Source organism: Poecilia formosa, unplaced genomic scaffold (genome assembly GCF_000485575.1).
Source record: "Poecilia formosa unplaced genomic scaffold, Poecilia_formosa-5.1.2 Scaffold158, whole genome shotgun sequence".
In the NCBI taxonomy this organism is placed as follows: domain Eukaryota; kingdom Metazoa; phylum Chordata; class Actinopteri; order Cyprinodontiformes; family Poeciliidae; genus Poecilia; species Poecilia formosa.
Window position 1 is genome coordinate 11,444 of NW_006800097.1, and position 12,328 is coordinate 23,771.

The 12,328-nt window shown below is 38.8% G+C and overlaps 2 protein-coding genes across 2 annotated transcripts in view; one reads left to right on the top strand and one right to left on the bottom strand.

Annotated features, from left to right (window-relative positions):
* Positions 1–3,303, bottom strand: part of LOC103146381 (NACHT, LRR and PYD domains-containing protein 14-like) — an 8,960-nt gene extending 5,657 nt beyond the window's left edge. Inside the window, exons 1-5 of the mRNA XM_016677560.1 lie at positions 3,227–3,303; positions 2,441–2,569; positions 1,935–2,036; positions 655–733; positions 267–495 (exon numbers count right to left, since the gene is read on the bottom strand). Of these exons, the coding sequence (XP_016533046.1) occupies positions 267–495; positions 655–733; positions 1,935–2,036; positions 2,441–2,529 (499 nt within the window). The 5' untranslated portion in view covers positions 2,530–2,569; positions 3,227–3,303. The remainder of the gene's footprint in view (positions 1–266; positions 496–654; positions 734–1,934; positions 2,037–2,440; positions 2,570–3,226) is intronic.
* Positions 3,304–5,088: 1,785 nt separating this feature from the next.
* On the top strand, positions 5,089–9,814 carry flot1a (flotillin 1a). The gene is made up of 13 exons (XM_007564282.2): positions 5,089–5,271; positions 5,739–5,802; positions 6,066–6,141; positions 6,586–6,676; positions 7,237–7,380; positions 7,486–7,605; positions 7,694–7,789; positions 7,980–8,132; positions 8,218–8,399; positions 8,560–8,605; positions 8,962–9,099; positions 9,384–9,548; positions 9,637–9,814. The coding sequence occupies exons 2-13, from the start codon at positions 5,760–5,762 to the stop codon at positions 9,655–9,657; spliced, it is 1,275 nt and encodes a 424-aa protein (XP_007564344.1). The 5' UTR covers positions 5,089–5,271; positions 5,739–5,759; the 3' UTR covers positions 9,658–9,814.
* Positions 9,815–12,328: the final 2,514 nt, after the last annotated feature.

The following is a 12,328-nucleotide window of genomic DNA, read 5'->3' on the forward strand; positions in this document are numbered from 1 at the left end:
GAGCTCTGTGTAGATCTGGTTCAGAAGGGTTGGACTTCCTGCTTTAGCGATTCCCTCAAACACACACTGGAACTTTTTCTTCAAATCAAATCTATGTTTTTGTTGATAAACTGGTGGAGGAAGTGCTAATGACACAAAAACAAAAATCAGGAAGGGAACAAAATACTCTTATGTAGATTATTTGAATAAATGTGATTCTATCTCTTCAGACATCAGTAAATGTCTGATTTATCCATCAGGTTAAATCTTTGTAGAAATCCTCTTACTGCTCTGCAGACGGTCAGCCAGCTCCTCCTGCTTCATCCTCCTCAGGAAGTTCAGTGTGATCTTCATCAGTGCCTCTCTGCTGCTCGTCCTCTGCTCTTCATCCTCACCTTCCACCACCTCATCATCCTCTCTCTGACTCTCTGAGCATTCTGGGTAATCTGGACTCAGAACCTTCTGGACCTTCTTCAGCTCATTCTTCACAAAAGTGACAATGTTGTCCTCCAGCAGCTGGAACAGAATAATATTATGAAGGAAACATCAGATTGAAATCATGGAGCCAAACATCAGATTCATGTTGAACAGACTGACAGTCCTCTGGTCTACAAAGTGCAGCCGAGAGATGACTGTGAACAGAACTCATGGAAAAGCAGTTGTTCATGTTCAGACCATAAATATGAAGTCCAGATGTGTTTGATGCTGCTGGGCAGACCGACCACTGGGAACTTCTGAGCTCTGCTGGTCCACACTGGGGAGGAACCAGGAAAATTATCCAGCATTTTTCAGAAAGCAAATCACCAAGAGTTTCACAGTAAAATTCTTAAAGCAGAAAAACAACACACCAAGTGAACTCATTACAAAGTTTAAAAGAAGAAGGTGAAGTTAAAAATTGAAGACCAGTTACGTCAGAATCACCCAGTAGACATTTTTAAAAGTAGGTTTTGAAATGGGACTTCAAAATGCCCACACTCTCCTCAGAACTGATGCTGGAGCATCTTTTAACCAAATAAATGTTATTACAAAATATGTTTTCAAGGGCAACACAGCTGAAACTTTATCAAGTTAACTCTTTCACCTCATTTCTATCCTGTAACTCTGTAGAGTTGGTAGATAACTTTCATTATAAAATTTCAGACATTCTTGATTCCATTAAAGTGAAGTTTGTGTCTTCACTTGGAGTCAAAGTGAAGACACTTTGAGGATGTTTCCATGGAGATTGCTTCCACTTTAATGGAATCAACTAGTAAGAAATGTGAAGTCATGTCGAAATGCTGAGCAAAAATGGTGCAAAACTTTGCTCTAGGATCACTAGAGCAAAGTGTGAATGATAGCAATGCTATCATTCAACACTAAAACTTTCAAGACAATTATTTTTTTGCTGAAATTATTAACAAGAACATCAATAATAATCTTGCCTTGTTTGCCACAGTTGGTAGATTTACAAATTCTCATGTGACTATCATCTGAGCTCCACTCTCCCAGAGTCTACATTAAATTTTATAACTTTTTACAGAGAAGATTTGAAAAATTATAGTTCATCTGAACATCCACATAAAATCCAGTACCAATGCTAAGCACAAAGATAAAAAACATAGAGAAAAGATTTTCATTCTGTGGCTGATGATGACAGACATGAAGATCGGCCAAAGCTGAGATTTTATGTTATAGTTTAACTTCTAGGTTATGTATATTGTGTTGTAACATATTGGTCATCTAAGAATAAAAATGGTCATATTAGTATTGTAACTATATACTTATTAGGGATGCACATTATTGGATTATTGACAGATAACTGACATGCCAATATGTTTCAAATCATTTGGCCGATAGCAGATACGTATGAAAATAGAAATGTGAGAAAAAGAGCTGAGCTCACATTAAGCACGCTGAAATAAGAACATTTCAGACTGGCTCGATTTACACAGATACAGTAATAAGATACAACTCACCTCTGTGATGGTGGAGATCCACAAGATTTAAATAGAAGAGGGGAATCCTTGGAACAGCTGCTCTTAAAGGACACACAGCTGGGTTCTGGTTCATAATAAAACCTGACAGAAAAAACTATTAAAACCCATTCTGCTGAGTTTTACTTTAAAATTAATTTTTGGTATGATTAAAAGTAAAATAAAATTTTGAGAGTCAGAAGAGTAATCCTTCTTTATAGGAAGAATAATGGTGAACTCATGTTGGTCATCAAGATCCAGGAAATGTGTTGGAAGTTGGCGAGTTTTTCCAGATGTGTCCTGCTGGAACACAGAGGTCTAACCAACAGGCTGGTGTCATTCAACTGCTTCTGCAACATTTATATGGTGTTTGGAAGAACACAGCGATACTATGCTGAGCTGCTTCTGTTCAGTCTGGAAGAAGCACCAGCAGCTTCATCTGTTTTGGTCTGATAGTGTGTGAATGCTGTGTGAAAAGGGCTGTGGACAGCTAGAGCTAGTGATCTCACCTTTGACCTTTGCTCTGGCTCTCATCTTCCCCACACAGAGTGGTTTTAGAGGGAAGGTCTCCCTCCTCTCTGTCCTCACACTGATCCATGCTGCTGAATTCACATCAGCTCACACACACCTGCCTTCACCTGCAGAGGAAACACACATCATTCATCACTAACCAACAAGCTGGTGTCCCTCAGCTGCTTCTGTAACATTAACTTGGTGTTTGGAAGAACACACTGATGCCATGCTGAGCTGCTTCTGTTCAGTCTGGATGAAGCTGGACGAACCTGCCATCAGCCCCTGTGCTTCTACTATCAGACCACTAGATGGAGTTATGGAGCAACATTTCCAGTCACTGATTCACTCTGAGTAAACAGGAGATATGTATTTCACAATCATCAACTCTAGAAATGAATTATCTATTCCATCAAAGCTGAGAAATTTAATAATCTGATAAATCAAACACATTTTAAGAGCAATGCGTTTTGGGTTTTTTCAAAGATCAGTTCACAGGAAGCAGCAGGAAGCTGTTGAGTCTCATATTAATGGTGGAGAACAGAATTTGATTCTAGCAAATAAAAGACATGAAGCAGTTTGTTCCTAGGAGAAAAAGCAACATTAGCTCAGCATCATGTTGCTTGATTTCAGGTCACCAATAATCCAATCCATTGGTCTTCAAACTGTGGAAATAAATCTTTGTGCTGAAATCAGAAGTGAACGTTCTCTAAACATCAGAGCACAGACAAACAGGAAAGCTTCTGAAGACAAAGTTCAAATAGGGAAAAAAAAAGCAAACTTACAAGTTGTTCAAATGGTCCAAAGAGTTGAAGAGAAATAACAACAGAATGAGACCCAACAGAATCACAGTAGAACTGGACTGGTTTCTATTTGAATGTGATGAGATCAAACTGCAATAGAAACAAAGAGACACTTCTGCTCCTGTACTGGTGATGTTGCAGTTTTGGTTCCTTTCTGGTTGATGTGGTTGAGGAACAAAGGAAATGATCATTCCTGATCAGAAGCTTCATCCTCTACAGTTTATTAAATAAATGAACAAAAACAGAACAACATACAATCTACTGTGCTTAAAGAAGGCTACGGCCTGAGGAACTGTAAATGGGCAAGAGCCGTTCTGATTGTGGCTGTCACAGTCAAGTGTGCCTGTAGGATACTATCAGACTACTGGACCTAACCCACAAGAACACAACCACATCTTTAACGCGCATCATGTGCGTGTCACACAAAGCCATTACCGGCCACATGCGCAGAATGAGTATGACTCACAAGAACAGCAGATCTAATCCGCTTTTTTCTGCAGACCAGATTTAAGTTCATCTTGACAAACTACAGCAAGGTGATCTAAATTAACACAAAAAGTTAAATCAGGAAAGAAAGAAAAAAACTTAATACTATTTAAATAAATGTGATTCTATCTCTTCAGACATCAGTAAATGTCTGATTTATCCATCAGGTTAAATCTTTGTAGAAATCCTCTTACTGCTCTGCAGACAGTCAGCCAGATTCTCCTGCTTCATCCTCCTCAGGAAGTTCAGTGTGATCTTCATCAGTGCCTCTCTGCTGTTCCTCCTCTGCTCTTCATCCTCACCTTCCACCATCTCTTTGGTTATTTTTTAATGATTCTCTTCATTTACCAACCAAACCTTTGTTCTTAAAGGAACAGAAGCAAATTTTAGAATGATCCACAAATGAACATGTTCTCCAAACATCAGAGAAACAAAGTTCCTGAAGACAAAGTTTAAGCAGGAAGCAAAGCAAACTCACAGTTTGTTCAAACTGTCCAAAGAGTTGAAGAAGAACATCTGAATAACAGACTCTCAATTGATCTGCTTCTTGGAAGGAGGTGGAACCTTCCCTGTGATGGAGGTGGGACAGGTAGGTGGGCAGGACAACACGAGTAGCATGTGTTCCTGGAAGCTGCATGATTCCAAGTTTCTAATGAGGTGTCCTCTGACATGGCTTTGACTGTCATTAGTGGAGAAAACAAAGAAAAGAGAAGAAAGGACTGGGAAAAAGTCTCACTGGTATAAAGTCCATCAGCCACCATATCAGAACAGAATCCAGTTTCTAAAGGTTCTGAAACCGATCTGCTAAAATGTGGTTCTGAGTGGGACCAGTGCATTCTCCATGCTGACAGTGCATATCTGTGTCCTGAAGGATCCAGTTATTTACGGGACATCTTCACCCTACAGCTGATTCTGGAGTTTAACAGGAAGTGAGGCATGCCAGCAGCTCCAAGTAAAGCTGAGAGCAGATTCATTCAGATCATGTCCATGGATATCCTGCTGGATGCACACTGACCCTAACCCTATCCATAACCCTAAAAGCTGAAGTTTTTTTTCTGAGATCCATGGGAAAAATATTCAGCTGTACATATTAAAAAGAAACGCAGACTGAATGTTGAGATTTTTATGAAAAAATAACACATTATTATCTGCAGATATATGCCAATTTTACTAGAAAACAATATTATTGTAATTTTTATCCATTACTACCACATAACTAAGAAATTTTCTGCTAAAAAAAATAGAATATTAGTAAAACAAATCAAATTTATGTGATGTAAAATTGTTTGAGAAAACTCATTCTTGTACGTTGTAGTTAGTTCCCCACCAGGCCACTAGATGGCGGACGCGCGCAGCCGGATGGCTGGGTGTGCTAAAGACGCTGAGCTGCAGTCATCACTGACTCACTCCATCATCATCGGCTTTAACTGGAGTAAATATTTACTGCGATTAAAATACATCGATTCCAACCAGATCAAAGTCACATTTACTGACCGGTTTAACTCTTCTGCACCTAAATAACAGCGTTTTTTCTCCAAGCGGTAGGTCTTTGTTCATACTTGAATCATTTATTAGTTGTAAACATACAAATGGAGGAAAAAAGAAGGAGTTAGCGGATAAACAGCGTGTTACCTGCATCTTACGTTTAGAAATTGATCAAAATGGTAACATTTTTGCTCTGTATTAGTCTGGGGCTGTAATGTGAGGAGCATTTTTTATTCCTTTTGCGTTTCTTTCTGCTTTTACTGCGCAACATTTGCGTAAATTAGATTTGCCCCCTGTTGGTCTGTTCTGCCTCCCACTACAGCTCCTCCCTGCAAGATGCTTCTCAGACAGCATGATCTGGAAATCATTTCTGAAGCCTTTATTGAACAAATGTATAAGCAAAAACAAATTTACATTTTCATCTGACGTTATAATATTAGCTTTAGTTTTGACACATTTAAAGAAAGGCATGTTCATTTTGATCATTTTTAATTCAATCAGCTTTATTACATTTGTTTTTTAGTCAAAAACAGGATCAACAAACATGTTCTACACCTGTGGTCCCAACGAAGCCATGGTGGTGTCAGGTAACAAGCCCATCTGTCTCTGCATGGATAGCCACTACTTGTACTAGAAATTCAATTGTTTATGGGTCTTGTCAGGGAAATGTTTTATTGTTTATTTGTTGTAATTGAATAAAAAGCTTTGTGAAGCCACTTCTTTGTTAAAGTACAAATATCAGAGAACCTGATACATAAGAAATAAAATGTGTGGATGACATAGACCTGTAGTTACATATATGTCCATGTCTGATCTGTAATGATTGCTCTGTCTGGTCTTTTCCTCTCAGGTTTCTGTCGTTCTCCTCCGGTGATGATCGCTGGAGGCCGAGTGTTTGTCTTCCCGTGCATTCAACAGATACAGAGGTAAAGAAACAACTTAGCATTATTACTGCAACTTTAATTTTTGTAAAAAAAAAACAAAGAAACAAAATAAACATTTATTTTTGCTAAACAAAATCAAAAAGACAAATTCTTTATTTTAAGTTGTACTTTATTTAGTTCATGTTTTATTTTTATTTATACCATTATACATAAATTATTCTCTATTTTAACTGTTATTTTCAGTGCTTTTTAAATTAGGATGTAAGCAGACACTACTCGCGTCTACCAGTTGACATTCAGCTCCTGTCCATTAATCTCAGTCCGTAGAACCATAAGAATCAATTTAAATTTTCAGAGTAGCAGCTGGTTTTCACTTCCTGCTGCTCAGTGTTTGTAGCATCGTCTGACAGAAACAAGCCGGAAATAAACCCCATTAATGGGCTCCATTAGAACCATTTCTCCTCTACGCCTCTGTCTGCTCTGCAGGATTTCTCTGAACACTCTGACTCTGAATGTGAAGAGCGATAAGGTCTACACCCGCCATGGGGTTCCCATCTCTGTTACCGGCATCGCTCAGGTCAGTCTGTTAGCTTCAAACAGCTCCATGTTGTTTTACTCTGGTTAAACAAAAATAAAAATCTTACTTAAAGGTAGCTTCTGTGAATCACTGGAAAGGTAATTTAAATGCTTTAAAGAGTTTAATGTATTTGTATCTAGTAGAAGGGTTTGTGATATGAGACTTTTGTCAAAGCATTTTCATATATATTTAATGTTGTTTATTTATAGCAGTGATAATGGTGGATTATTGTTTCCATCTGAATGTTACAGCCAACTACTTTTTCTGAGGCCACTTGTGCCTAAAAAGTTTTTAAAAGTTAGATTTGAAATTGGAAGTGGTGTTTGACCAAATCCTGTTTCTCTTGAAATCTATCATAATCTCCTTTATTTAGTTCACGTATAAGATTATTGTTGCCTCCATAACACAAAGTGGTCCAGCAACTCCACTTAATCTGAAGTTTGAGGTGTACAGAGTGAAACTGAGTGGTCAGAGAACAGTCCCCTGTGGTCCTGGTCTGCTAACCACCTGGTCAGGAGATTCTCCTCCTGCAGTGATAAATATGCCTCTGTTCCCTGCAGATGAAGATCCAGGGCCAGAACAAGCAGATGCTGGCTGCAGCCTGCCAGATGTTCATGGGGAAGTCTGAGGCTGAAATCGCTCACATCGCCCTGGAGACGCTGGAGGGACACCAGCGGGCCATCATCGCCCACCTGACTGTAGAGGTATGGAAACCCTCACCCTGTCTTAAGAGATTCTGGCTTTCATTTTAGCTTTTCTGATGCTGATGTCACTCTGTAAAGGATGCTTCTATGATCTGCTGTTTTTAGGAGATCTACAAGGACAGGAAGAAGTTCTCAGAGCAGGTTTTTAAGGTGGCCTCCTCCGATCTGGTCAACATGGGGATCAGCGTGGTCAGCTACACTCTCAAGGATGTCCACGATGATCAGGTTTCTAACTACAGTTCCATACAGAAAAGGATGAATCAGGGGAAGTCCAGATGTAATCAGTGTTTTCTCCGCTGCTGTTGGTCCTCAGGATTATCTGCACTCGCTGGGAAAAGCTCGAACCGCCCAGGTCCAGAAGGACGCTCGCATCGGAGAGGCTCTGAACAAGAGAGACGCAGTGATCAGGGTCAGACGTGTCATACATCTGGAAACCCCGTCCATCATGCCTGCAAATGGCCTTTTTTTAAAAGCCTTTACACTCCAGTTAACAATTAATTGATTACTAAACTAGCTGACAGTTGTCTCAATAATCAATTCATCATGATTAATCCGTTTCATCCCTAATTCTGACTCCTCATTTCTGCTCCTCTCCTCAGGAAGCCCACGCTATGCAGGAGAAAATCTCGGCTCAGTACAGGAACGAGATCGACATGGCGAAGGCCCAACGCGACTACGAGCTGAAGAAGGCGGCCTACGACATGGAAGTCAACACCAAGAAGGCGGAGTCAGAGATGGCTTTTCAGCTGCAGGTACGCAGCTGATGTGTGTCACATTGAAACCGGTGGTATGGTTCACTGCGTACGGACGGACTGACGTTGTTTTTCTGGTTCCCAGGTTGCAAAGACGAAGCAGCGCATTGAGGAGGAGAAGATGCAGGTCCAGGTGGTGGAGCGCGCTCAGCAGATCATGCTGCAGGAGCAGGAGATCACCCGCAGGGAGAAGGAGCTGGAGGCCAAGGTGAAGAAACCGGCCGAGGCCGAGCGGTACCGCCTGGAGAAACTGGCTGAGGCGCAGCGGTACGATGGAGTTTTACTCTGACACTCTATTAACTGTCACAATAAATTAAAATTATTATCATTATATAAAATTTATGACAATAAATGATAAATAATATGGTAAATGTCCATCCCTAGTCTGAATTAGCCTCTCTGACTGTTTCTTTCATTGTCTCTGCAGAATGAAGATGATCATGGAGGCAGAGGCTGAAGCTGAGTCTATCAGGGTGAGTCAGTCTAGACAGGAACGGGGAAATCGAGCTGTGAAGGTGCAGATTCTCATCAGATAAATATCCACTGCCTCCCTCTTTCCTTTCCAAGTAAACTTATAAAACCTGAGGCTCCACCTGGAAAACCAAATCCCAGTTTTAGAGCCTTTGTTTGGTTTGTCCAATAAAATATATTTCTGAAATCTGCAAAGTGTCTTTCAGCTTTCAGAAATAGATGAAGATGAGTTGAAACACAGCAATGAATATGTTTTGTACAAATAAATTGTTTGACTGGTTTTTCTTCCTAATCTATATGTTAATCATGTTTTCTGTTAACTTCTGTACCAGTAAGCCTTTCATGTTGACCTGTCCAGGTTAAAGGTGAGGCTGAGGCGTTTGCGGTGGAGGCCAAAGGTCGCGCTGAGGCGGAGCAGATGGCGAAGAAGGCCGAAGCCTTCAGGGAGTACAAGGATGGAGCCATGGTGGACATGCTGCTGGAGAAACTGCCTCTGGTGAGAGACGTGTTGACACTTATTCTGTTATTTTTACCTAAATTTAATTGCAGTTCAGGTCACATGTGAATTTGTGTTTTTTTAAGATGCTCTTTTTATCATTTAAATAAGAAAATTATTATAGAAAAGCATATTCAGAGAGATAAAAAAAAAAACTACTTCTAAACTGCTATTCAGGGTCACTAATTTCTTCCCATTTTTATTTTGCATGTTGGAACTTTGATAAGCTTAGAAACTGTTTAAAAGTTTTATTTTAAAATGTTGTGACTTCTCCTCTCCACCAGATGGCAGAAGAGATCAGCAGGCCTCTGTGTGAAGCCAACAAAGTGACCATGGTGTCCAGTGGAGGAGGAGAGGTGGGTGCAGCCAAGCTGTCAGGGGAGGTTCTGGAGATCATGACCCGCCTCCCTGAAGCCGTGGAGAAGCTGACCGGAGTCAACATCTCTCAGGTAACCCACTCACCTGGAAGCTTCTTCTTCTGTGTTACTGTGGATCCAAGGAGGTCTAACAGGCTTTTAACCTGTTGTTTTCTTCCAGGTGACTTCTCGAACAGGCTGAAGGGAATCAGACCAATGAGCTTCTTGATATATCTGTTCTCCGTCTGTCTTGATTCCCTCCATCGTATCGTCTGCTTCCTCACCTTTGACCCTCTGTGTCACTGTTTCCCTCCGTTGGCTTGTTATTGATGTTGTTCATTATCTGAGTTAAATATTTAGACTCCTGGTATCACAGTTATAGCAAAAGTTTTGAAGTACCTTTCACTTCTTCATATCTTGTTTCCAAGGTGCCAGACCTTTTTGTGGTCTTTCAAGCTGTTTCTAGCAGCATAATTAGCTTTATTTTGTGTTTTTAAATAATGTTTTCATACGTTTAAGGCTGTCAAATTGTTGTTTTTATTTTAATTTTTTCACTTATGCACTAAAAAAAACTTTATTTGTTTAACAAAATGGTGCAATGTTCAAAATGACTAAAACAAATTATTTGCTAATAACCCCTGGATGATTTATTGTTCAGAATTAAGTAGCCAAAAAAATGAAAAACTTTTAGTTATTGGACTGAAAATGAATGTTAGAGTCCGTTTGTCTGGAAATAAAACCCACAGAAATGAAAGGTAACTCAAACTTTTGCGCATAATTGTTTTACTGCTTTAATTTCACATAAATATTGTTACTGTGTGTCTTACTATATATATAGTTACTGTGTGTCTTACTATATATATATATATATATATATATATATATATATATATATATATATATTTTTTTTCCCCCCATCCAAATATGCAGGCTTTATTGTCTTCAGTCTCACACTACTTACTGTAATACTGATAGATTTAATGCATCTTATTAATTTTAGAAATGTTTCCCTGATAGATTAAACATACTCAACGTGTAGCTAATTTTAAAAAAATGATTTTTGTACATCTTCTGCCTGCTGTTTGTGCTTTCATGCCATGCCTCCCTCTGTGTTTACCTCCAACATCTCTGACACTGCCAGTGTCCGCTGCCTTGCTGCCAAACCTCAAGTGCATCTTAGCATGACGTTAACTGCTAACACCATTACATTAATATTTTTCATAACCTGTTTCTGACAGTCTGACAATGATATTTTTACACATTTTAGTTTTTTAAAGAGCATAAACTATTTAAAAATAACAGGTAATATATAAACTAAGATAAAGTTTGTTATGCTTATGTTTTTTGTGTTTTCTGCACTTCAGTTGTTTAATTTTCAAGCATGATTACTTAGGAGAGATTTGCTTAAAGCGAACCAGTAATTGCACTGAAAACATGCTGTCCTCAGAGCACTTCTGAAAATGAAACACAAACCATTGCAAATTACATGAAGCATGATTTTTAGACTCTGGATTGTGGTTGAAGTGCATCAATTAAACAGGTTAATTTTTTACTTGACAATCTCAAGCTTTCAGCAGGTCTCAGGTTTGACAGAGTCTAAGGCTAACAGGGTGGGTTCCTATTGGGATTTTTTGGTAAATTTCTATAGCATCTTTCAAACAGTTGAATTCTGGAGAAAAATATGACATTTTAGAAGATAAAATACTACTTGGGGATTATAAAATTAACTGTATTTTAAAGTAGTAGAGATCTGAATCCCAGACTCTGAACAACAGGAGGAAATATCTGCTAAATCTGGTCCAGATGTGACACAACTTTATGAGGATTGGTAGTCTTGATTGGTTCCTTTAATGATTCTGTAATTTACACTATATTTAATAGTTTTTTCAGGACAGTTGCATGCATATTTTTAAAAATACCTTAAAATTCGAAAAGACTTTATTTACCCTAATGGGGGGAATTACATCTTATTGTTTTAACTCCTCTATATCTAGAAAACACTGATGTTCACGTTGAATCACCACTTTAATCACAAAAAATATCCTAACATGCCTTAAATCATAAACCTGTCTCTCTGCCAGCCTCTACCTCAAGTATTGGACCGGTTGCATGAAACACTTCATTGGTTTATGATTTCAATGCTTCACAGGTGAGCTTAACCTGCGAAGATGCTTCTAGCCATTTTACAGTATTTATTTGTATTTGTGTCATTTATGTATCATTTATAGAGCTGTAGGTAAAACGTATTCCAAGTGTTGCTGCCTCTTCTCTTTCCCCTCTGACCCTGCTGCTTCTTTAGTTGTGTATAAACTCTGCACTGCTGGTTACACTGCAGCCATATGTACTGAAATGGCTTTTAAGTGGTATAATTTATGTATCTGAAGACAACCACTGCTGTTTTTATGCATGCATCACCACCTATTACACTTGAATTGTATTGTATTGTATTCTTAGAGACAGTGTATGTTTGTAGCTGGGACACAGCAGGCGACCGTCACCATGGAAATGTTCATCTGCTGTGTTAGAAAAGACACTACATGTGGATTATATGTAATTTATGCAGAATATATTTGATAAAACAGTGTCCATGTAGCATCATCTGTTTCACAGGTTAACTATAGATAACTCTACTAACCTTAACAAAGATAAGCTCTATGATTATAAATGTATTAAATCTATAGTGAGTTTATTAAAGTTCTCTTGTATATGAAGCTCTGGCAGTGTTGATATTAACACGTTGGTGAATATTGTCACTGTCGGGCATTGTTGGCGTTTTGTGTTTTAATAAAATGTACTGTTCTGTATCCAATATGCTCAATAAATTTCAAAAGGAAATCACTCAAGTCTCAAGTCAGTCTCTTAAAGCTTTTGTT

What these genes read in the sequence shown, in the direction of transcription:
- flot1a (XM_007564282.2), top strand. Translation starts at nt 5,760, where the DNA reads ATGTTCTACACCTGTGGTCCCAACGAAGCCATGGTGGTGTCAG. An exon ending in CTGTTACCGGCATCGCTCAG is followed by an intron (nt 6,677 to 7,236) that starts GTCAGTCTGTTA and finishes TGTTCCCTGCAG; the next exon opens with ATGAAGATCCAGGGCCAGAA. An exon ending in CCGGAGTCAACATCTCTCAG is followed by an intron (nt 9,549 to 9,636) that starts GTAACCCACTCA and finishes GTTTTCTTCCAG; the next exon opens with GTGACTTCTCGAACAGGCTG.